This window comes from Rhipicephalus microplus, chromosome X (assembly GCF_043290135.1).
Source record: "Rhipicephalus microplus isolate Deutch F79 chromosome X, USDA_Rmic, whole genome shotgun sequence".
In the NCBI taxonomy this organism is placed as follows: domain Eukaryota; kingdom Metazoa; phylum Arthropoda; class Arachnida; order Ixodida; family Ixodidae; genus Rhipicephalus; species Rhipicephalus microplus.
Window position 1 is genome coordinate 329,744,415 of NC_134710.1, and position 23,471 is coordinate 329,767,885.

Sequence of the window (23,471 nt, forward strand, 5' to 3'; positions counted from 1 at the left end):
CACTCAAGCCCTGATCCAAAAGAAGTGCGCGTGATACGATGTTTAAATTTGTGGCCAGCAAATCAGCGCCAACAAAAAAAATCTGCCGAGCTTGTGCAAGTCCGCGTAGGGGCAGCTAAGGCGAAGCCAAAAAGCTTTTAAATTTGCAGACGAGGTAGCGAACCCAATAACGACTATGCTTTCCCCGACAGGAAACTCAATGTGCACTTTAAGAGGGCGCGATTGCGTGTTCCAAACAAAGTGGGTGCGGCTGGCGCCAGGCCGGCATCGAAGCAAAAGTTAATCAACGGTTACTCGGACGCACAGCTCTGACGCGGTCTTTTTTTTTTCTTCACTTCAGTGAACGTGAGAAAGCATCGAATTGCAACCGTGGAAATACGGTACAAAACTACTGATCACTGTTCAGGGTGTGCCTATTATGCGCAAAAATAGAAAAATCTGATTTCTTGCTACCAAATTGGGGGTGTGCCTATTATGTGAGTGCCCCTATTACCGTAATTACTCGAATCTAACGCGCACCTTTTTATTCCGGTTAAGCGAGTTCATAAATCGCATGCGCGTTAGAATCGAGTACAAAAAAAAATGAATACGGTCATTCCATTGCCATCGGCAATTCCAAAATGGTTGTCCCTTACGTGCGTCGGCATGGCGCATCGGCCATTTCTGCCTGTGTTTCCCATGTACGGCACTTCGTACGTGTTCTGAGGAGTTCGTCATGTTGTAGTGCATTAGCATCGACGGTATGGAAGGACCGACTCCAAAACTCGACAAGTGCATCACGATGTCGCTTTTAAAAGAAAAGTCATCGCGTGTGCCGAAACGGACGGAAATCGGGCCGCATCACGGTCGTTCAGAGTTCCCGAAATGTGCGTGCGGGACTGGCGGAAATAAAAGCAGAAGATTGTCGACAGCAAAGATAAAGGCTTCAGTGGACCACAGCAGGATCGCTTTCCGCAAATTGAAGAGCTGCTCGGCGAGTATGTGATTGAGCAGTGAGCGGCACAGCGGCCTGTGACGGCAGAACTGCTCCATGTGCAGGCTATGCAGTTAGCCTTAGAAAAAGAGCTAATGCGGAGCCAGTTTAAAGCGAGCAGGTGCTGGATAACTAACTTTATGAAGAGGAAAGGCTTTTCCCTCCGAAGGCGAACGGGCATATGCGAAAAGTTTCCAGAGGAGTACGATGAAAAGCTTCACAGTTTTCAGAGGTTCATCCTAAACTTGCGGCACAACCACGGCTACCTGCTTGGGCAAATTCGGAATGCCCATCAGACGCCTTTTTACTTCGACATGCCTGGCACCACAACCGTCGAGAAGAAGGGGGCGAAGCAAGTTCGCGTGCTGACATTGGGCCACGGTAAAACTAAAGTGACGGGAATGCTCCGTTGCACGTCAGATAGGCACAAGCTTCCCCTGTACCTCATATTTAAACGGAAGACGCTCCCGAAAGGAGTCGTTTTCCCAAGTAATGTGATCGTGCGGGCCAACGAAAAAAATGGGTGCGCGTTGCAATTGATGTCTTACTTTTTTTTTTCGTCGTGGAGACCGGGTACGCGTTACAATCGAGGTTGCGGTAGAATTGAGTAAATACGATATGTGAGTAAATATGGTGTGATGAGGTCCCCAACGCCGCTAAGAAGACAACGAAGTGGCGGTGAAAACGCACATCCACATGCATCTATCTTCAGCATTGCCTAGCAGCACGTGCTCTCGTGGCAGGCGCAAAAGAGGAAAAGAACTGGCCACATGAACTGGCCGGGCAGACAGAGCCAGAAGCTGGAGAAAAGAAGACGTGTTGGCCTGACCGGATGTCAACGTTCGGGAGGGCGACATTGTCGGGAGGCACCTAGTCGGACGTGAATGCCCGAAGGACTCCGTACACGGCACGTCTTCTGCTTCGGCACCCAGCGGGCACAGCACCTGCAACAACCCGCCTGGCTCGTCCAACAGCATCGCAGCCGCCACGGCTGCTTCGTCGAGCCTCAAACGCGTGAGCGCGTCGTCTTTTTGAACTGTTCTTTAAAGGCGCTTCCCGCGTTTTTTCTATTTCTATGCTTTGTATTTGTGTTGTTTGTGCCTTCTTGTGTGATTGATTGATATGTGGGGTTTAACGTCCCAAAACCATGATATGATTATGAGAGACACCGTAGTGGAGGGCTCCGGGAATTTCGACCACCTTGGGTTCTTTAACGTGCACCCAAATCTGAGCACACAGGCCTACAGCATTTCTACTTCGATGAGAAATGCAGCCGCCGCAGCCAGGATTCGATCCCGCGACCTGCGGGTCAGCAGCCAAGTACCTTAGCCACTAGACCACCGCGGCGGGGCGTGAATATATTGTTATTAGACAATGTCCCACTAAAGCAGCTAGATAGGCGCCGAGAAAGAAGACGTGATTTCGGTGTAAGGCACAGCTCTTGTTCTCCATCTTGGCTTGCGCGTCGGCGCTGTGTAAATATGTCTTCAAACGCCTAGTTTCCCGTGTGCCTTCACATAACATTTTGGTGGAAAGTGCTGGGTTACAATGCACGACGAAATTACGCAGCGGACGCCTAGTCCCTGCTTCCAAAATGTCCACCGGCAGCGACGCTTTGTCAACTGCCGCACCCAATGCATCAATGGCACCGACCTCCTGTTTTTCTCGTGGCTGCCGGGATGTCTGTAGACATTGTTCATGTATCTCGCCTTAAGCCTTACCACTAGGCAACATCATAGAAAGCACCGAGACGGTGCTTCAGCACCTGGGGGTCATGTTATGAGACAATGTCCCACTAAAACGATTAGATAGGCGCCGAGAAAGAAGACGTGATTTTGGCATAGGGCACAGCTCTTGTTCTCTATCTTGGCTTGCGCGTTGGCACTGTGTAAATGTATCTTCAAACGCCTAGTTTCCCGTGCCTTCACGTAACAATATGTTTGTGTGCCGTGCAAGTTGCATCCCCTTCCTTGCTGCCCCGAATCTCACACGACTTGTAAAGCCTGTTCCCCGATCCTTTATTTTATAACATATGGTATTTCAAGGTCCTGCAAACCACTTTCAATAAGGTTGTGTTCCAATATAGTGCTGAACAGCATATCACTATTATAAAGTACTCACTTGGCATAGAAACTATGGTCTTCGTGTCAAAGCACCAACTCGACCAACAATAACTCTTTTGAAGATACTCACTTGGACCCAAGTCAGGGACAGCAGCAGATCGTGGTGCATCTGATCCATTTTGTGTTACTTCATTAGACTTTCGTTGCTTTGGCTTGAAGCTGAATCTGAACTGGGATAGCTGCAAAGAAAAGAAGAAATAGCTGATTAATTAACACATATGAGACATTTTTGGCACTAAGCAACCTATATGTTACAGAGTTTGATGTCCCAAATCGTATTGTGGGTTATGAGGAACATCATAGCAAAAAGTTTTGGATTATGTTTGACCACTTGCATTTCTTCAGTTGCCCAAAAGGCCATGAGTGATGATACAGTGGCATTTCTACATTCCAACTACAACAGAATGCATCTTACGTGGCTGGAAGTAATTGCTTACAAGCACAGAAAAAGTATCATTTTTAGACAGTTGAAAAAAAGAGAACTTTAGGGGCTCTTTTTCTTTTGCTGGACACAACATTAATTAGAACAGACAGACAAGAAACCAAGAAGTCCGCCGCGGTGGAACAGTAACCACGGTGCTCGGCTGCTGACCCAAAGGTTGCAAGTTCAATACCAGCCGCTGCGCTCGCATTTCGATGGAGGCGAAAAATAGTAGAGGCCTGTGTACTGTGCGATGTCAACGCATGTTAAAGAACCGCAGATGGTCAAAATTTCCAGAGCACCACACGTCAGCGTCTCTGATAAATATATGGTAGTTTTTGGACGTAAAAACCCAGATATTATTATTATTATTATTATTATTATTATTATTATTATTATTATTATTATTGTTACAGTAGAATCTCGCTGGTACAAATTCGAAGGGAGCACGCAAAACATTCGTATCATCTCAAATTCGTATGAACCAAAAGCAAGTCAAGGCTGATCATGAAGATGAACAAGAACTTTATTGGGGTCCATGAAGTTCTGTTGAACTCTCCTGCTTTCACCACCTCTCAATAAAGCGCAGTGAATTTCTAACTCATGTTGCTGGCGCTAACAAGCGCGTTCACACTTGGCATCAAAAGAAGCAAAAGCGGCAAAACTTATTAAAAATTCACTCGCTTCGCTGCTTAAGCGGCCAGCAAAACACGCTGTGAAGCCAACACGAAAAAAATCAGTGCCAGAAAATTCACACTCGAGAATTCAAGCGAAAACGCCAGAGCAGCCGCAAAAAAACGTCTGCGCATGTTGAAAATGTTCACATTCATTCTGCCCTTCGTATACATGCCACCGCTGCCATCTTTGCCACTTGAAAATTTATTCCTGAGCAATAAAACCCCTACCGAGTTCTAGTTATGCATGAAAAGCATCGAAAAGAAACAGTTTACACTTTTACACGTTATTTCGGGAGATACGTCAGAACAAACGACATGAGTATACGCACCGGCAGCGGCAGTGACAGATTCAGCCGGCAGTGCAAAAATGAGATATGTTAGGGCATGCCGACTAGCTGCTGCTGCACCTTCTTCTACTTCCAGTGTTCACAGTGACCGTAATTCAACCAGGCTGTCAATGAATGCGTCTTTTTCAAGGTCGTGAGCTTTGTCGTGCTGCATGGGTAGTTCGCGATTGCATCGACGCAAGCCACCGCCGACGCCTTTACCGCCATGTTGAATGTATGAACTGGTTGTTTCAATTGGTTTAAATCATGTGGTTCGAGAGCTAGCGCAGCCAGTATAGCCAAAGCCATAGCAGAAAGGCGATCCACTATTGCGTGGTGGCAAAATTGGTCTTAGATCGATTTTATTGTGTCGGCCTCGCGGCGTGGTTTTCCGAACACTTTATTCCGATAGCGAAGCGAGAAAATTTCAGTGAGTTTTGCCGCATTCGCTCCCTTCGAGGCCAATTGTGAACAGGCCTCCCTCCCGCAGACAAGCCACGTTGCGCCGCTTGCATGCAACGGTCAATTGCACATTCGTATCATGCGTGGTTGCAGGCAAAAGCATTTGTATAACACCGAATCACAGCGTATTTTATATAATGTAGTCTATTTGAAGTAAACTTAAAATTAGTATCATCGCGAAATTCGAATCAACCGTAATTGTATCATCGAGATGCTATTGTAATAGTATTATTAAGAAAGCAAAGTACAGGGGATCTTATTTGTAGTAATGATGGTAAGGGCATGACCTGTGTGCCACTGCACGTTCCTTAGGTATTTAAAGGGCGACTCGCCAGGTTTGACAATTTTGAGATGACAAACGGAATGTATAGATGAGGCGTTCACGATAACGTCTGCCAAAATTTGCGCCGCTACGCGCCACAGAAATGGGTCAAATTTCAAGATGAACGCGGCTCCCCCTTCCTTTTGCCGGCGCGTGCCCAGAGAATGAGGGCATGACGTGCACGTATGAATGGTCCTACGTACATAGCAATGCAGTGACATTGGCCCTCTACGTAGATGACTCTGGTTTCGATGGCATGCCGCCGCTTTGGCCGGGAGGATTTGCAAGTCCCTGTCATTCGGCCTATTAGGAGGCCGTGGTACGGGTTTTGGAACCTCACTGCTGGTTTGGTGATGACTCTAGTCCGTTCGTGGCTCGGAGGTGCCGGGACGGTGTGGGTTGTCGCGTGCCCATGTAATCCAGCCTAGCAGGAGCCGCGAGCGCTCGAGCCACTGAGCCCCCTCCACCTCCACGTGGTGCGTCACGGGCAATGTGAGAGTGTCTTAGATACCCGAGCGGCTAAGAGGGGAGGGGCTCAAGCCGCTGACCTGGAGTCGGTGGGTCAGCGGCTGCAGTGAGGGGGAAACATAGTAGACCTACATTTGTCATGCTCCCACCAGCAACCGGCAAATTTAAGCGCAGGCTGCCAACCCCCTCCTGCTGCGGTACGGGGGATGTGTTGCAAAGGCCCACAGGCCTGAGTCCGCTGAGCAGTGCGTTGGTTTGCACCAATGCGATGTCACGTTGCCACCAGTAGCACGTGACATGGCGAAAATTATTTAACATGACCTGCTTAGTTTAAGTATTTGTTGCTTGAAGAGATTAATAAATCTCGATAAATAATGAGACACAATAAGGGAATGTGAGCATTGTTTTTTATTTTTTTTTACCGTGAATTGCAACGAAATTCGGGGCTAATGTGCCGGTGTTCCACATGCGTTCGTGTCTCCGCGGTAAGCACATCGAGCCGACGACAGCTGTAGAACGCTCCTACGCGTTGGTGCATTCTTCGTGCACATCTTTTCTACTGTGTCTAAGCCAGCGTTTCCAGACCATCCCGCAGAAACAGGCTGTAGACCTCAAAACAACGCTGGTCAACAAGAACAACAAAACAAAAAAATGACGCTCGCATGCATGGTGGTTGGGCTTGTTCGGACACGGCATGCGCACGTGACCTCTTGGTCGGATGCCCGGAAGAGAGGGGGGGGGGTAGGGGAGAGATTTGGCTTATGAAAGCTAGGCGGAGGAGCAACAAGGGTTTCGAGCTCGCCCCCTCTCATCCTTGTTTCGTGCCGCTTAGAAAAAAAAAACAGTTTTCTCAGCTCGTAATGAACCGATTCAAAAACTTTTTGTGACAAAATGTTCCTCATCAGGCACCCAACAACTTCCATCATCTAACTAAAATTTGGTATGGGACCTGGTGAGCGGCCCTTTAAGGTCTAACCAGCATTTTGTAATGTGTCTGCTACCAAAGATTCGGTCTAGTGCAACTTGGATGAAAATCTATTCACAGTGGCCATATGGCTTCTCGAGCACTATTATAGAGTCATACTCTACCATTTCAAAAATGATGAAACAGACACGCAGCTACCAATCAAGTGTTGCTACAGTCACATTTTGATAGTTTTGCCCTCATTTTTATTGTTCAAGGGCAGCTGGCTTGGCCTGCTGTGTACGCAGTAAATGGTATTTGGCTGAGCTGTTTATGAAAGCAATGCTTAGTGAAGGGCTGGTCAATTTACATCCATAAAAAATGTTGCAGGGCCCTTAAACGTGGCTATCATTAAGTAGTAAATGAATACATGGATGGCCAGACCTATAGAGCTGCACTCAGCTCCTTAAAAGACAACTTTACTGTTTTTCATGACGCTGATCCTTGCACCTCCTAACTACACCAGGAGTGTTCAATTGATTTGCATGCACACATACCCACAAGGACAAAAGAGAGAGAGAGAGAAAGCAGATAAATGAACTCCGGAACTTTCATTTCATTGTGTACAAGATGCACAGTGGGCTAAGCACTAGTGCCTACATGTAACACCTTTCGTTGCTTGCTATCTCAAAAGAATAGAATAAACTGTCACCTCGCAGTGCTGATCGAACATAACCAGTTTGGTGCATAAGCTGTGGAGTAACAATGAAAGTTTCATTATCTATCAGCGTGGCACATTGAAAGCTGGCAGCACATCATCGCATAACGTTTAGATAACTTTGTTTGAATAATTACCTTTGCCTTGAAGAAATTCTTAGTCCTCTTGTCGCCTGCACCACGCTCGTCTTCCTGAAAAATAAATTAGTTAACTCCAACCCTCCCAGAGAGGAACTGGGCTCATCCACTGTGTGTGTGCTCCTCTGAAAACTGAGTTGCGCTCGTCCAAGATTAAACAAGCATTCCTGCAATGCTGCAATCAAACTATCCCAATTCTTTCCGTTGGATTTTATATGGCATAAGCAGTGAAAAAAAAAATGAAGTAAGCTCAAAGCTTCAATTTTGATGAAGAATGGTTACGATAATAGTAACATCCTTCAGACACCAATCGAAGAGGTGGAAAATGTTTGTTTTTCGAAGCGCTCTGGACCGTGACACAAACAAAAAGTAGAGCTCTCCATGTCTGGAGCAGCCGTTCTTTGTGGAACTCTCGAACAGAGATGGGTGAACTGCATTGCCATATTAGTAGTGGATGCACATGTACGCAGTTTCAAGTTCAAGTTTATTCATTATTATTGCATGTAGAAAAAACGGGTTTCATAATACATACAGAATCAGGAAGTCCCGAAGTACGAGACTGTCAGGGGGACTTCCTACATTTAGTGGCGCACATAAAAAGTAAGAGCAGTAATTGAGAGCGAACAAATAAAAAACGTAATCAAAACAGATCGATCCATACTAAAAAAGAAAAATATATTTCCTATAGCAGCCTTATGCAGTCGACTTCCATTAATATGAAGTTCACGGGTACCGCAAGAAACTTCGAATTAAACAAACTTCCAATTAAGCAAAATGCACAAAAACTGCACTTTTATTGCTTCAAGCCTGGAGCCTGGCAGTTCTCAAAGAAAATAGTTTGTCATCTTCTCCTACCGAGCCTGGCTGCGGCTAGCAAGTTTTCCAAGCACTACACATGTTGAAGTGCTTCTTCAGCATTGCCTTCTTTAATAAAACATAAAAACCATAGTGCAAGAACAAGACCCACAGCAGCGTCGGTAGTCATCGGTGGTGGTTCGTTTCTACGTCCTCTTTCACTAGCCGAACCATCTGCACAATTTTTCTGTTCGGCAGCGGACCGCATGTATCGACGCTGCTGTTCATGTCAGCGAATTTTTCAGAACTGACATCACTAAGATGGGCCCCAAAACAACCATCGCCGAGTTCACCTGTTAGCACTTGGTGAAATTCGAGATCGAGTTAGGCTTAATGCCATACTTTCATGCAATGTCTTGCTTGGCGGTGCCTCCCTGGTCAACTTATTTCAAGGCTTTCGACTTTGGTCACCAGTTCAAGCGTTCGGTAGGGGTATCATTTGTAATAAGTTTATTGCAAATGAACAAAGGTTCCTTTAACAATATGTTTTTCATGTTGTGTTTAAAAGATTGCAGTGACCGAGATTATTTTTATTGAAGAGTTATGTGATTACAAAGATGAATACCATAAAAGCGAGCTGCAAATCTGTCATAGTTCTATCTTATTTTGGGTAAAAGAAAGTTATTGTGCTCTGAAAACCTGGTATTGTTGTTGTTGACAAAGGCATGGTGAGGAATACTATCTAATGATATTTCACGATGAATGAGATGGTATGTGATGAGGGACAATCTGTGATAAGACAACTCTTGAATCGGTAGAATGAGCAGCTGTTGATAGATGGGTATAGAATGGGAATAAAATGGGCTATACATCATTAATTTTTTTGCCACAAGTCACTACCTCCACCTGCAAGCTTTTTACTTTTGCACAAAAAAAAAATTAACATGAAAAAAAACATGAATGCTATGTTTCATTTAATGCTATGTACCGTATTTATTAGAATATAGGCCGACATTCCTTTTCCGAAAATGTTGGTTATAACCAGCTATTGATTTATATTCGTGACCAAAGAATCTCAACCTATATTCACGATAAAACCAAGCAAAAGCGCTGAGCTTATGGCTGCCACACCTGCTGTTCTTCAAGCAGTCCCTGCTGCATACGCATGTTCCATACCATAAAATCTTAATTAAAGACCCTTCTACTCCTTTCAGACTACCCAAGTAATTGAAAGAAAAGTTATGCAATAGCCGCGCACCACCCCCGCGAAATTCAGCCGCTCCACCGTGTTTGCAATGAAACCCACGATTTCTCTAAGTATTGGCCGTGAAGTCCCTAGCTCGCTAACCGTGCTTCCGGTACTGTCTTCGGGCACGCAGCCGCACTAGCACTGGCCTGAGGCCTCGCTGCCTCGCCGTCGCCGCCCCACGCTTTGTTCAATGTACGATCGGCGTTACGGGGTGACCGTTCGAATTTGCTTTAGGCTCTGGGCCATGCTCCCTACCAGGCTGCAGAAATTAGGCACCGCCTTCTTCTAACCACCACCACCATTTGGTCGTGCGTGGTTGTGATGATGTCACGTCGGCAGAGCTACACAGGTGACTTCAAGTGCCAAGTGATACTTTTTACCGAGGACTCGAGCAATTGTGCCGTGCAGCGCGAGTTCTGCGTAAATCCGACGTTATTTGGGGTTGGCGAAAGCAGCGGGACCGTCTGTTTGCGTGCGAATGTCGGCATCGTGCCTTTCGAGGCCCAGCAATTAGCAATGGTGGCAGCAAGGAGGACGTCGTTTGGGAAGTTATGGATGCTTGCGAAGAATCCGATGACGACATCATCTTGCACATCTGACAAGATGACGGCACCGAAAGCGATTAGGGTGCTGAGTTATGTAAATAAAGGTGTGCTGCGTTTCAATCTCTGCTTCTAAAGAAGAAAAAAAAACATTGGTCGACCTATATTCGAATATTTTTTTCTCTAGTAGAACACTATAAGTAGGAATTGACCTATATTTGTGCCCGACGTATTTTCAAGTAAATACAGTAACCTAGGAATGTTTACAGTCACCAACTACATTCACTGCCGTAGCCCCCCCCCCAAAAGTGCACTTAAACTCCTCGATTTCCGCCCTGCTGCCAGAGAAAATGAAATCAACATACAGGAAACCCCCAACTTAATAGCTTCTCACATATAAACTCATACCTCATTATAGCAGTTGCATCTTACACAAAAATAAGTTTGTTATATCTGAAAATTCGTTATGAAGTTTTATTCCCAGCACTGTATCTATTGCAAGGCTATCTTTCATTTACTTCATTATAACCAATAATTTGTTGTATCCATGTTCGTTATCTAAAGGTTTAAGAGTATGAACCTTTTTAACAAGGCTCACAATCTTGCACCTACAAAATAAAAATAAAAAATATATTTAAAGGAGCAACGATGAAGCACAGGTTGTGGTGATAGTAGGTAGAAAGCAGCATGTGCAGGAGTAGTACTCACTGTGGCGGCCTTCACAGCTTCTTCCTCACTTTGGAGCAACAGGAGAGCTTCTTCCTCGGGCAGCTCCTTAACAGCCAAGCTAAGGCGGCCCAGGCTCTGCATGCCTTCAGAAGGCGGAGTTGGAGATGCCCCACCTCCTTTAGAGACAGCGGTCTGAAGAGTGGAGTCTTCTGCCATTACACTACCCGACGGTGAAGGTGTGGCCTGTGTGCCAGTAGGTGTCACATCCTCTTCAGCTCCATCAAGACTGACCAAGGCAGCCGCTGCCGTGTCCTGCGCCTGAACTTTTTCTGGATGTCGCAGCTCTACTTGTACAGCCAGTGGGTCAAAAAAGCGCAGTTCACAAGGTGCAAGGCCGATGCTTGTTGAAGAGTTGCTTTGTGGCGGGGAGAAGCTACCATCCAAAATTGGTGATGCTTGCTCCACTGTGTAAGTTGTGGAAATATGAGAGGGCGTGTCAGATGCCTTTTAACAGGTACGTATTGGCAAATGAAATAGAATGCTCAAAGAAATTAAGCAGTTATAAAAGAAGTAACTGAAAGTACAGAAAGTGAGACATCAAAGATTGAACAAAACAAACAAGGCTGTATTGACAAATTATACACTTCATTAAGGGCAGCACTTTTTTAGCAATCTTGGTAAGGTGCGGGACATCACACAAGAACTCACCATTTCGGTCCACCATTTTTCAAGCCATTCGTAATCAAAAAAGAAAAGCAAGCTAGTTGGTATTGCTTCATTCTTAAATAAGAATGGTAGAAATAATGTCTTTGGTGATGCCTTTCTCGTCTTTGTCTTTGTAATGGACGTTAAACCCCATATGTTGTTGTCTTCACAGCGCTTCCATTATACAAAAATCCAGGTACAGCTAAACTGAGGTCTCCGGGCTCACAGAAAATGTGGCAGCCATGTCACGTTAGACCGGAAGTTCATGTGATGAATTTCAGCAAATGTGCATCACAGCGAAAGCAAATCAGGAAATATAACAAGGCATCTCAAATGGCATCTTTTGAAAAAACACAGTTTAACAATATTTATTGATGCTTCAATTAAAGCCAAAGAATGGGCACTGGAGCTGTCCCTAACAAATGAAAACAGTGTACACTCCAGCAGCGATGATTTGTATCGAGCGTGTGAAAGCAAGCAGAGAAAAAGAAAGCAAAAGAGGAGAGCCAAGGAAGGTCAACCAGGCAAACTCTCGGTTGGCTACCCATTGCTGTGGCAAGGCAAAACAAGAAAAAGAAAGAAACAATACTGCAAGCATACAAGATGGTGAACAGCATAGCGACAATAGCTCAGGAACCTAGGCTGAGGAACTGTAGCAACTCACACAACTGCCACTTCCATGACTACAGTGCAGCCACCATAGATATTTCATCATAGAACCATGCCAATTCATGTACCACATGCATTGCATTACTATATACCTGGTGGTGCGGAAGCCTGAGGAGATTCCAGGATAGAGTCCACAAGTGGTGCTGATGCCCGAGGTGATACTGATGACTGCGCTGTCACCAGAGGGCCATCACCACAGGATCCTGCAGACACTCCAAGTTGCTGTGGGATCAGAGGCTGTTTGGGGGACTGCGGTGGCGGTCTCAGGTTACTGCGCCGGTGGTGTCGGTGATGGTGATGATGGCGATGGCGCATTGCATGGCGATCAGCGAGAGGTGCTGGTGCAATTTCTTCATCTCCACCAGCAGATATTTCAGACCTGACAAACACGGACAAAGAAGGCGAACACAAATTACACAAAATAAGCAGGCAATTATCAACTGGCACAGTTGCATAAAAAAAAAAGGATCACAGTTTCTTTACAAAGGGAGAGCAATGAATGCCGTAGCAACAAATTGGAATTATATAGGTAGGCTAGCAGCTCACTTTTATAGCATTCAATCTGGCATAACTAAACAAAACACCGGAGTAAGAAAACATCCAGCAAAGCTGCAATTGGGGTTGCTGGAATGGCAATGTAATGTAGTTGCACTGACCAAAATGCACGTAGGACCTAACAAAAAAAAAAGACAGGGCAAATGTCACTTGCCTTGTTCTCTTTCTTTCGCTAGTCCTACGTGCATTTTCGCTCACCTTTACCACAGCAACAAGCGAAAGGACCTTTGTGCTGTATGACACTTCGTAGCTAACTGAGCAGTGAGACTAGCCATATTGTCACGAGGTTGTGATACACGCAGCACTTGAGAGGAAGCACGCAGGAGTCAGGGCGGTGTCAGGCGAACTGTTTATTGGGCGAACTTGTGCCCAGCAAAACAGGGCCAAACACAACTCACAGCAACAGCGGCGTGAACAGTCGTCGGCCGACGGAAAAAAAAAAAAGACTCCCAGTGGCGCACTGCGCCGGCTTTTTATACACGCGTCGTAACGCGTTCCAAAGTGGCATACAAGATAAACGCGGCCTGCGTTGCGCTTAACAGAAAGTGATAGCGTCTTCCTTCGCAAACGAAAAGAACCGCACGTGTCAGTTTTTTATACACGCGTCGTAACGCGTTCCAGAGTGGCATACAAGATAAACGCGGCCTGCGTTGCGCTTAACAGAAAGTGATAGCGTCTTCCTTCGTAAACCAAAAGAACCGCACGTGTCACTACCCCCCTCTGAAAAAGCATCGTCCCGATGCTAAAGACAGAACATAAGAGAGAGTACATGCAATAAATTACATTAACAATGCGTCACAGCTAATCAGCGCGCGTAATAAGGTTTAAGTCGCACCACGTGTACGACTTCGGGTCGTGCACGGCGTCGTTGGGATGACGTTAAGCCATCGGGCACGACCTCATAGTCCAGTTCACCACGACGTCGGACTACCTTGTAGGGTCCAAAGTAGCGTCGCAGGAGCTTCTCAGACAATCCCCGTCGTCGTATCGGCGTCCAGACCCAGACAAGGTCACCTGGTTGGTATTCGGTGTGGTGTCGTCGAAGGTTGTAGTGGCGCCTGTCGACCGTCTGTTGGCTCTTGGTACGCAGGCGGGCTAGCTGTCGAGCTTCTTCAGCGCGATCCAGGTAGCTGGCGACGTCGAGGTCTTCTTCGTCGGTGCCGACCGGTAGCATGGCGTCAAGCGTCGTTGTTGGGCTCCGTCCGTAGACGAGCTTGTATGGAGCAAACTGCGTCGTTTCCTGCACGGCCGTGTTGTACGCGAAGGTTACATACGGGAGTATGGCGTCCCACGTCTTGTGCTCGACGTCCACGTACATGGCCAGCATGTCGGCGATGGTCTTATTTAGACGCTCGGTGAGGCCATTCGTCTGTGGGTGGTACGCGGTGGTTCGGCGGTGGCTTGTCTGACTGTACCTCAAGATCGCTTGCGTTAGGTCAGCCGTAAAGGCCGTACCTCTGTCGGTGATGAGGACCTCGGGGGCTCCGTGGCGGAGGACGATGTTCTCAATGAAGAACATGGCGACCTCGGCGGCAGTGCCCTTGGGCAAGGCCCTTGTTTCGGCATAGCGGGTGAGGTAGTCAGTCGCTACGACAATCCATTTGTTGCCAGAAGTTGACGTCGGGAACGGCCCCAGTAAGTCCATGCCGATTTGTTGGAATGGCCGTTGACGTGGTTCGACGGGTTGCAGAAGTCCGGCTGGCCTAGTTGTCGGCGTCTTGCGTCGCTGACAGTCTCTGCATGTTTTTACGTAGTGGGCGACGTCGGCAGCGAGGCGAGGCCAATAGTACTTCTCTTGTATTCGTGACAGTGTGCGGGAAACACCAAGATGTCCGGCTGTCGGGTCGTCGTGTAATGCTTCCAGAACCTCTGGACGTAACGCTGAAGGTACCACGAGGAGGTGGTCGGCGCGGAGCGGCGAGAAGTTTTTCTTCAGGAGGACGTTGTTTCGCAGGAAAAACGAAGCCAGTCCTCGGCGGAATACTTTCGGCACGTCGGCGGTCTTGCCTTGCAGGTAGTCCATGAGGATCTTGAGCTCCGGGTCAGCTCGTTGGCGTTCCGCGTAGTCGTCGGTACTTATGGGTCCCAGGAAAGAGTCGTCGTCCTGGTCATCCTGGGGCGGCGGATCGACAGGGGCGCGAGACAAGCAGTCGGCGTCGGAGTGCTTTCGTCCGCTCTTGTAGACGACGGTGATGTCAAATTCTTGTAGTCTGAGACTCCACCGTGCGAGGCGCCCTGATGGATCCTTCAAGTTAGCTAGCCAACACAAGGCGTGGTGGTCACTCACGACTTTGAAAGGCCTGCCGTACAGGTAGGGGTGGAACTTTGATGTAGCCCAGATGATGGCAAGGCATTCCTTTTCTGTCGTGGAATAATTGGCTTCTGCCTTCGAAAGTGACCGGCTAGCGTAACTGATGACCCTTTCAAGTCCGTCGGTCCTCTGCACGATCACGGCGCCGAGCCCTGTGCTGCTTGCGTCCGTGTGAATTTCGGTGTCAGCTTCTTCGTCGAAGTGCGCCAGTATTGGCGGCGTTTGCAGGCGTCGCTTTAATTCTTGAAATGCCTCGACTTGCGGCGTTTCCCATTTGAAGTCGACGTCGGCCTTCGTGAGGTACGTCAGTGGCTCGGCGATCCGCGAAAAGTTCTTCACGAAGCGCCTGTAATAAGCGCAGAGGCCAAGAAATCGGCGTACTGCTTTCTTGTCGGTGGGTGCAGGAAAGTCGGCGATCGCAGCTGTTTTCTGTGGATCAGGGAGCACTCCCGATTTGCTGATAACGTGGCCAAGGAACAATAGTTCCTCGTAGGCGAAGCGGCACTTTTCTGGCTTCAGGGTAAGTCCCGAGGCTTTGATTACCCGAAGAACAGCTTCAAGGCGCCGGAGGTGCTCGTCGAAGTTGGAAGAAAATACGACTACGTCGTCCAAGTAGACGAGGCAAGTCTGCCACTTCAAGCCTGCGAGTACTGTGTCCATAACCCGTTGGAACGTCGCAGGCGCCGAGCAAAGACCAAAGGGCATGACCTTAAACTCGAATAGGCCGTCTGGTGTTATGAAGGCAGTCTTCTCTCGGTCTCTCTCGTCTACTTCGATTTGCCAGTAGCCGGTTTTGAGATCCATCGACGAAAAATACTTGGCGTTGTAGAGTCTGTCCAGAGCATCGTCTATCCGTGGGAGGGGATACACGTCTTTCTTCGTGATGTTGTTCAGGCGACGATAATCGACGCAAAAACGTAGGGTTCCGTCCTTCTTCTTCACCAACACCACGGGTGATGCCCACGGACTCGTAGACGGCTGAATGATGTCGTCACGCAGCATTTCGTCGACTTGTTGCTTGATGGCCTCGCGTTCCCGTGCAGAAACTCGGTAGGGGCTCTGACGGAGCGGACGGGCATATTCGTCGGTTATGACGCGATGTTTCGCGAGAGGGGTCTGACGAAGCCTCGACGACGACGAGAAGCAGTCCTTGTATTGGTGGAGTAAGGCTTTGAGCTCCTTTTGTTGCTGCCTGGAAAGGCTTTGATTGACGTCGAAGGTGGGCGCGGACACTGCTGTCGACATTGCGGCTCCCTGAGAATCAGTGAGGGCGAAGGCATTGCTCGCTTCCACAAATTCGCTTAGATGTGCTACCGTCGTGCCCCTATTTAAGTGCCTATATTCGTTGCTGAAGTTCGTCACCATTACCTTGGCTTCGCCGTTATGAAGCTTGGCTATGCCTCTTGCGACGCACATCTGACGGTTTAGGAGCAGGTGCTGGTCGCCTTCGATGACACCTTGTAAGTTGGTAGACGCTTTGGTGCCAACGGAAATGATGACGCTCGACAGTGGCGGGATGGTTACCTGCTCTTCTGTCACATTCAAGGCATTGTGAGCGACGTTGAAGTCTGACGCCGTTGCATTATCCGTGGACAGCGTGATTGACCTGGATCTTAGGTCGATTACTGCGCCTTGCTGGTCCAGGAAATCCATGCCTAAAATGACGTCTCGCGAGCATTGCTGCAGGACCACAAAATTCACAGAATACGTCTGGCTGTGAATCGCGACTCTTGCCGTGCAGGTTCCAGTCGGTGTTATAAGGTGGCCCCCTGCTGTTCGGATATCCGGTCCTTCCCATGCAGTCTTTACCTTCTTGAGCTTAGCGGCGAAGAGACCACTGATGATAGAGTAGTCGGCGCCGGTATCGACTAGGGCGGTGACGCTGTGGCCGTCGATGATCACGTCGAGGTCGGTGGTTCGTCGTCTGGCGTTCCGGTTAGGTCGGGGCGTCGGATCACGGCTGCGTCGGCTTGGTCCGGTGCTGCTATGTCGCGTCGGCGGCGAGGCTTTGTCGTAAAGACTCTGCTCAGGCGGCGTACTGCGACTACGTCGGGAAAGTTCGTGCGTCGTGGTCGTCGTCATCGGCAGCGGCGGCGGCGGCGGAGGAGGATCTTCGGCATTGCGTCGTGCAGCAACCGCACCTCCATCGGTTGCTGCCTTTAGTTTCCCGGGTAGGGGCTTGGGGATCGGCCCCGGTTAGGGCCGGTGTACTGGCGGCGATCCAAGGAGACGTAGCGGCCAGGCGAAGCTGAACGGGATGGTCGTCGTTGTTGCCACTGCGATCCGGCGATGTCGCGAGGTCGCTCACCTGGGCGCGGACGCGGCGCGTTCACGTCGAAGCCACGCAGTCCCATCTCACGGTACTGGCAGTAGCGGTAGGTGTGCCCGGCTTCGCCGCAGTGGTAGCATAGTGGGCGGTGGTTCGGGGTGCGCCAAACGTCAGTTTTCCTCGGCGAGCGCTGGATTACTGGCGAGCGGGAAGGCGTCGGGGGTGGCGGCGGTGGCTGGCGACGAAACTGCGGAGACGTTGGGTCCTGGTGTTGGCGAGGAGCGGCGGCAGGTCGTCGTGCAGTAGCGGCGTAGGTCATCGCCTCCGGTTGGGGCTGTGGCCGTTCAGGAACGCTCAGTGAGCGCTGTAGTTCCTCGCGGACTACGTCTTCGAGAGAGGCGACTTGGGGCTGAGACGATGGCAACAAGCGGCGCAGTTCTTCACGAACAATAGCGCGTATGGTCTCGCGCAGGTCGTCGGGGCAGAGTCCTCGGACTTCTGCGACGTCTGGCGACATGCGCCGATCGTATTGGCTGGTCCGCATTTCAAGAGTCTTCTCGATGGTGGTAGCCTCGGAGAGGAACTCTTGTACCGTCTTTGGCGGGGTTCTGATCAGTCCGGCGAAGAGCTCCTGCTTCACTCCTCGCATAAGCAGGCGAACCTTCTTGTCCTCAGACATGTCGGCGTCGGCGTGGCGGAAAAGTCGCGTCATCTCCTCCGTGAAGATCGTTACGTTTTCGTTGGGGAGCTGCACCCGAGTTTTAAGCAGTGATGCGGCTCTTTCCTTCCGCACGACGCTTGCAAAGGTGCGCAGGAAAGCAACGCGGAAGTCGTCCCAGGTTCGAAGCGTTGACTCGCGGTTCTCGAACCAAGTCCTTGCGGCGTCTTCCAGGTAAAAATACACATGACGCAGCTTGTTGTCCGGGTCCCACTTATTGAGGGCTGCGACGCGGTCGTAAATGTCAAGCCAGCTTTCCGGGTCTTCGTAGGTCGATCCGCGGAAGGTAGGCGGCTCTTTGGGCTGGTTGACGACCACGGTTGCCGAAGACCTTGCTTCCGTCATCGTGGATGCCGGCTTTGTAGCAGCCTTTGTTTTCTTGTCCTTGTCGGGGAGCGGCAGGTATTCGGGCGGTAGTCCTTGTTGTCTTCGGCTCACTCGAACGACCGGGTCGGCGTCGTCCTCTTGGCGGCTTGGGCTTGGCTCACGGCTGGACGGGGGCGTACGGTACATGGACAGAGAAGCACCTCCACCAGATGTCACGAGGTTGTGATACACGCAGCACTTGAGAGGAAGCACGCAGGAGTCAGGGCGGTGTCAGGCGAACTGTTTATTGGGCGAACTTGTGCCCAGCAAAACAGGGCCAAACACAACTCACAGCAACAGCGGCGTGAACAGTCGTCGGCCGACGGAAAAAAAAAAAAGACTCCCAGTGGCGCACTGCGCCGGCTTTTTATACACGCGTCGTAACGCGTTCCAAAGTGGCATACAAGATAAACGCGGCCTGCGTTGCGCTTAACAGAAAGTGATAGCGTCTTCCTTCGCAAACGAAAAGAACCGCACGTGTCAGTTTTTTATACACGCGTCGTAACGCGTTCCAGAGTGGCATACAAGATAAACGCGGCCTGCGTTGCGCTTAACAGAAAGTGATAGCGTCTTCCTTCGTAAACCAAAAGAACCGCACGTGTCAATATAAAGGTATAAGGCATTGCTGATATGCCCGTAAGAAATATGAGCAACTGTACCCGGCTGAGCAATCTGCAGAGCCATGTCACCATCCCTTTGTTAAATGGGCTTTTCGTGCAATGAAATATGACTGGCATGCTTCCTCTCTGCTAGATAAGCAAGCGTTCATTGCCTGTGCTTGCATGCTTGTAGACAGACAGGCAGAAAAACTATTAACAAGTGTGTTTGCCCCCCCCCCCCCCCCCCCCGGATTCATGGACCACCACGTGATTTCACATCACGTCTCTTGCCATGCCTCTTGCCCCAATGACATTGGCAACCGCAGCAAGCTGCAACGCTGGGTCCTCAGACAAGTCCAGAACGTCCTAGTCCACCTCCGCTGGAGATGGCAGGCTGTCCCTGCGGGAGAGGATCAGCAGGGCAGCCAAAAAGGATACGGGAAAGGGTGTCGTGAGGCTCGCTGCACAAAAAACATTGCGGGGAAGTACTACAGTATAGGGAAAACAGCTAAGGGGAAGGCAGAGTGCGGATCTAGAGACATTGGGAGTGGGTAAGATGAGATTTGGAGAGGGTATGGCCAACAGTTCGAAAGAAGTATTTGCGTGAGCTCTGCAAAAGTGTGTGCCTGCTCACTCGACAAGCCCGAATCGAGGCTGTCCTGAGCCTGGCAAATTAATCCTCAAGCCAATTAATCGGCAGCCTCATTTCCAGGGTTCCCTGAATGAGCAAGCACCCACTGGAGCTCTACCATGCGTCGTAAATTTCGCACGGGGGTGTTCAGTAACTGCCAGACAGGGGGGTGTATCCTAGCCCTGGCATAGTTGTACAGAGAAGTTTTTGAGACAGTATGTATTGTGCGTCAAATTGTGCAAGGGCTAGGGTGATGACAGTCTCCTCTGCTTCTTAGCTGTAGAGCCTGAAGGAAGGCGGCGAATCAGGGGATGTGATAGAACAAGGTTGTAAGCAACTCCTACAGCTCTAGGGCTGCACAAGTGGCGTCTACCCAAACGGCATCCTGAGGTTGTCTGTAACTCTTGTGAACGACATTTGTGCAATGTGTCAAGGAATGGCCACAAAGGCTGGCTGATTAGCAGGTATCTTTATGTAAAGGGAGGCGAGAATATTGTGGCCAGTGGCACTCGTGGAAAGTCCTAAATACTGTGTCTGAAGATGTGCCTCAACTAGCTCAAAAAAGGTGTTATGCATGCCCAGTTCAAACAGTTCAGCTGTGCTTGTGCTACGAAAAAGGCTCAAAGCTGCCTTAGTTGCGAGGTGAGTCATGGCATTTACGCATTCAGTTTCTGTGAGATTCAGCTTGAGATATCGGTGTGGCATATAAAATGCAGCTTAACATGAAAGCATGTACAACTTTCATGTTGTCGGCTTTGTCTAAACCCTTGTGCATGGAGGATACGCGGCGCAAAAGCTGCAACACAGATTCCGTGGAAGCCTCAAGTTTTTGTGAGGGCGTGGTCAATTCATTCGGGATCCTGCAAGCAGACTCGAAGGACGCAAAGGGCGGGGGTGAGAAGTATGGCAGTTCCTTATGAAGTGGTTTTAATGAGCGAGTTAGCGGCTGATTTTGGTCTCATAAGCTTGCACTCGCACATGGAACATACGACACGTACGGTAATGTTATCGATTTGAGCTTTTTATGAAACTTGATATCAAGGTGACAGCGGCAACATCAAAAAAGTCCTAAGGGTGATCATAGAACTGATATCACAATAACAAACAGAAAAGAAATGTGTGCTTAAGACATCAAAATAATTATCAAATTCAGCAATGGTACAGGTTTAGACGCAGCTTTATATGCGGACAGCAACTTAAACTTTCCTTACAGTCAAACAAGCAAACAAAAACTGTTTGCTGGTGTTTGTAGGCATAAGGAGGCATATTAATGCAAGCCACAAAGTAGCAATGTTTTCTGTTGAACACATTTTTACCATATCAGCCACTCCTTTTTCAATAAAACGAAAGAGCAATAACACATCGCCCAGCATAATGTCAAGGTTGTGGTTTAGCAGTGTGGTTTTTTTGGGTCAGTTGGTACATGATGAAAAGTGAAGGACCCTAGCAAGTTTCAAATGCGAGCACAAGAAAAAGAAAGTAATGTTCATGACCAGCCATATCCAGTGTCTCACTTTCTTCTTACTGTGCTTACATTTGAAGCTTGCTGAAACACTTCACTTCACATAAAGGTTAAGTGGCCACTTTACCTCATTTTCCTTGTGCCTCATAATTACTACACTTGGATTAAAAACAGCACACAAAGCTCTCGTGCATTTTTTTACACCTCTTAATATTCATACAGTTATGACCAACAAACTATTGAGCCCTCAACCAAATTTTCTTGTTTCATTCAAACCAATACTTTAACATGTAGTGTGCCACAACACTGTTTCAGGAAGCATCCACAACACAACACAGGTCCCAGTAGTAGAGAAAAAAAAAGGAGGGAAGCCAGGCCAATACAGTAACCATTGAATGAAACAAAAAAAAAATGGCCACATTTATAGCTTAGAATTTTAGTGCCTATTTTAGCTGCATACTACAGGATCCAATTTTCACACTCACAGACTACTTTCTATACCTATGAAGGAAAAGCTAAATATGATGAAAATAGTATGAAGAAGGATGTTTAGGTAAAGAACAATAATGATCTTTCACACTACAGCATTGCACAGTCAGGCATAAAAAAAAAGCAAAGCCTTTCTTTTTACACTGCAATATGTAAAATGAGTAACTATTGGAGTGAAAAATTTTTTGGCTGAAGCTAGAACACAGCACATATGATTTCCGTGAGTGGCATGTCAAAATATCATCCAACCAGAAAACTGAACCTAGGCATAAAAATAAAATAACAAATATAAATTTGTTCCGAGTGAGAATATTCTATTCTGATCGACTATAAATGATTAAAATGCCTTGTAATTTACCTGCTTAATATGAATATATGCACCATTGTTTCTCACAATTACTAAATCTTATTAGGCCCAAAAAACATTACAGAAACCATATATCATATGCAACAACAAGTGTACTCGCTGCTTCATCTATAGTATCCCTGAAGACGCTATTTAGCAGCTTCAGTGCAATACATACGCTCATTTGCTGTAAAGCACATTTGAGATAGATGAAGGTTGCAGTTCGATCCTGGTCCCGACACAATGAGAGCAACCACATTCAGTGTCCCCCCCATTAATTTACAAATTGAGAGGAGAAAAACTGTACTGCATCGGCACTGCAGTAGTTTGCAAGCAATAAGAGACTCATGCAGCAATGGCACTTTAAGACTCATCTTAAAGACTCATACACTGCGTATCTGTGAACACATAGTAGTTGAACTAAGAGCTTTTGATTTGTCCTCACGAGCAAAAATAAATTGGGAAGTTTTACAAGCTCAGAGCCCTGTGTCTGTCTGGTTGAAAAAATATTTTGTCAACTAATGACGATACTGACTCCTTAAACAGCCTTTCACAATGGACACATCAGCAGAGTCATGTGTTACCTGTCACCAACGATGCATCTACATAGCTCAGTTTCTATGCACGTTGCTTTGCCACTGCACAAATGGTTTCTAAATCAAAACTAGAAACATGCGCAGGGCCACTGCCCAGGCAGAAACATGCCCAGGCCTAGGGCCATAGACTCCATTAAGACTTTGCATTACAATTGTTTACACGAACGAAACTCAGCAAAGCAACTGACACTTCTTCTTTAAACACTAAGGTAACCTTTTCAATGTCACCGCCTGCATGAAGACAGTATTTGCAGAGCATGATTTATAAAGAGGAGAGCCATCAGTATGTGCCTCTATATAATTAATAAGATTGTGATGGAACACAGCTTCACAAGATAATAGGCCTCCAGTACACCTTGCAAGTGTTGGCAGATGGTCATGGAAGGCAGAGCTTAGCCTCGACCACATAGTGAAAGCTGAAAAGCAAGGCTTGAGAGGAAGATAAACTTAATTTGATCATAGCTTCCTTGATATAAAGTGCATCACTTAAATTATGGTGCTACTGATTTACTCTAATTACAGCCTAGTTCATGAAATTTCCAGACACAATTTCAGAGACCCTTTAAAAGTCACAGCAGCTTCCACATAATGTGCCTTCTCAGTACTGCTTTGGAGTCAGAGGCATGTGCAAACAAACCTGGTATCATCAGAGCGTGCCACACTGCCAGTGTCATCAGTGTCAACTTCTTGAAGGCGCTCATTGTCTGAGGCAGCCACTTCAGTGCTCCAGGCGTCACTACCTGTGTCACCACAAGTCTCGTGGGTTGACTGAAAGTGTGTCTCCAGGAGCTGCATTTGTGCGACCAGGTTCACTTGGTCCAGCATCTCTGAATCACTCGCCAGTACATCAGTGCTCCATGTGTCACTCACAATCGACTTCGTCTCATCCCCTGGAAAGAAAAAATTCAAAGTTCTCTTTTCTCTCAAGGGTCATTCATTACCATGTTTCATCCGCACGTTAACTCTTTC

At 47.9% G+C, this 23,471-nt stretch overlaps 1 protein-coding gene across 1 annotated transcript in view; it reads right to left on the reverse strand.

Annotated features, from left to right (window-relative positions):
• Gapvd1 (GTPase activating protein and VPS9 domains 1) overlaps positions 1-23,471 on the reverse strand; it is a 148,024-nt gene that overhangs the window by 48,325 nt on the left and 76,228 nt on the right. The window contains exons 11-15 of the mRNA XM_037413633.2: positions 23,140-23,392; positions 12,253-12,539; positions 10,826-11,250; positions 7,532-7,585; positions 3,167-3,275 (exon numbers count right to left, since the gene is read on the reverse strand). Coding sequence (XP_037269530.2) covers positions 3,167-3,275; positions 7,532-7,585; positions 10,826-11,250; positions 12,253-12,539; positions 23,140-23,392 — 1,128 coding nt within the window. The remainder of the gene's footprint in view (positions 1-3,166; positions 3,276-7,531; positions 7,586-10,825; positions 11,251-12,252; positions 12,540-23,139; positions 23,393-23,471) is intronic.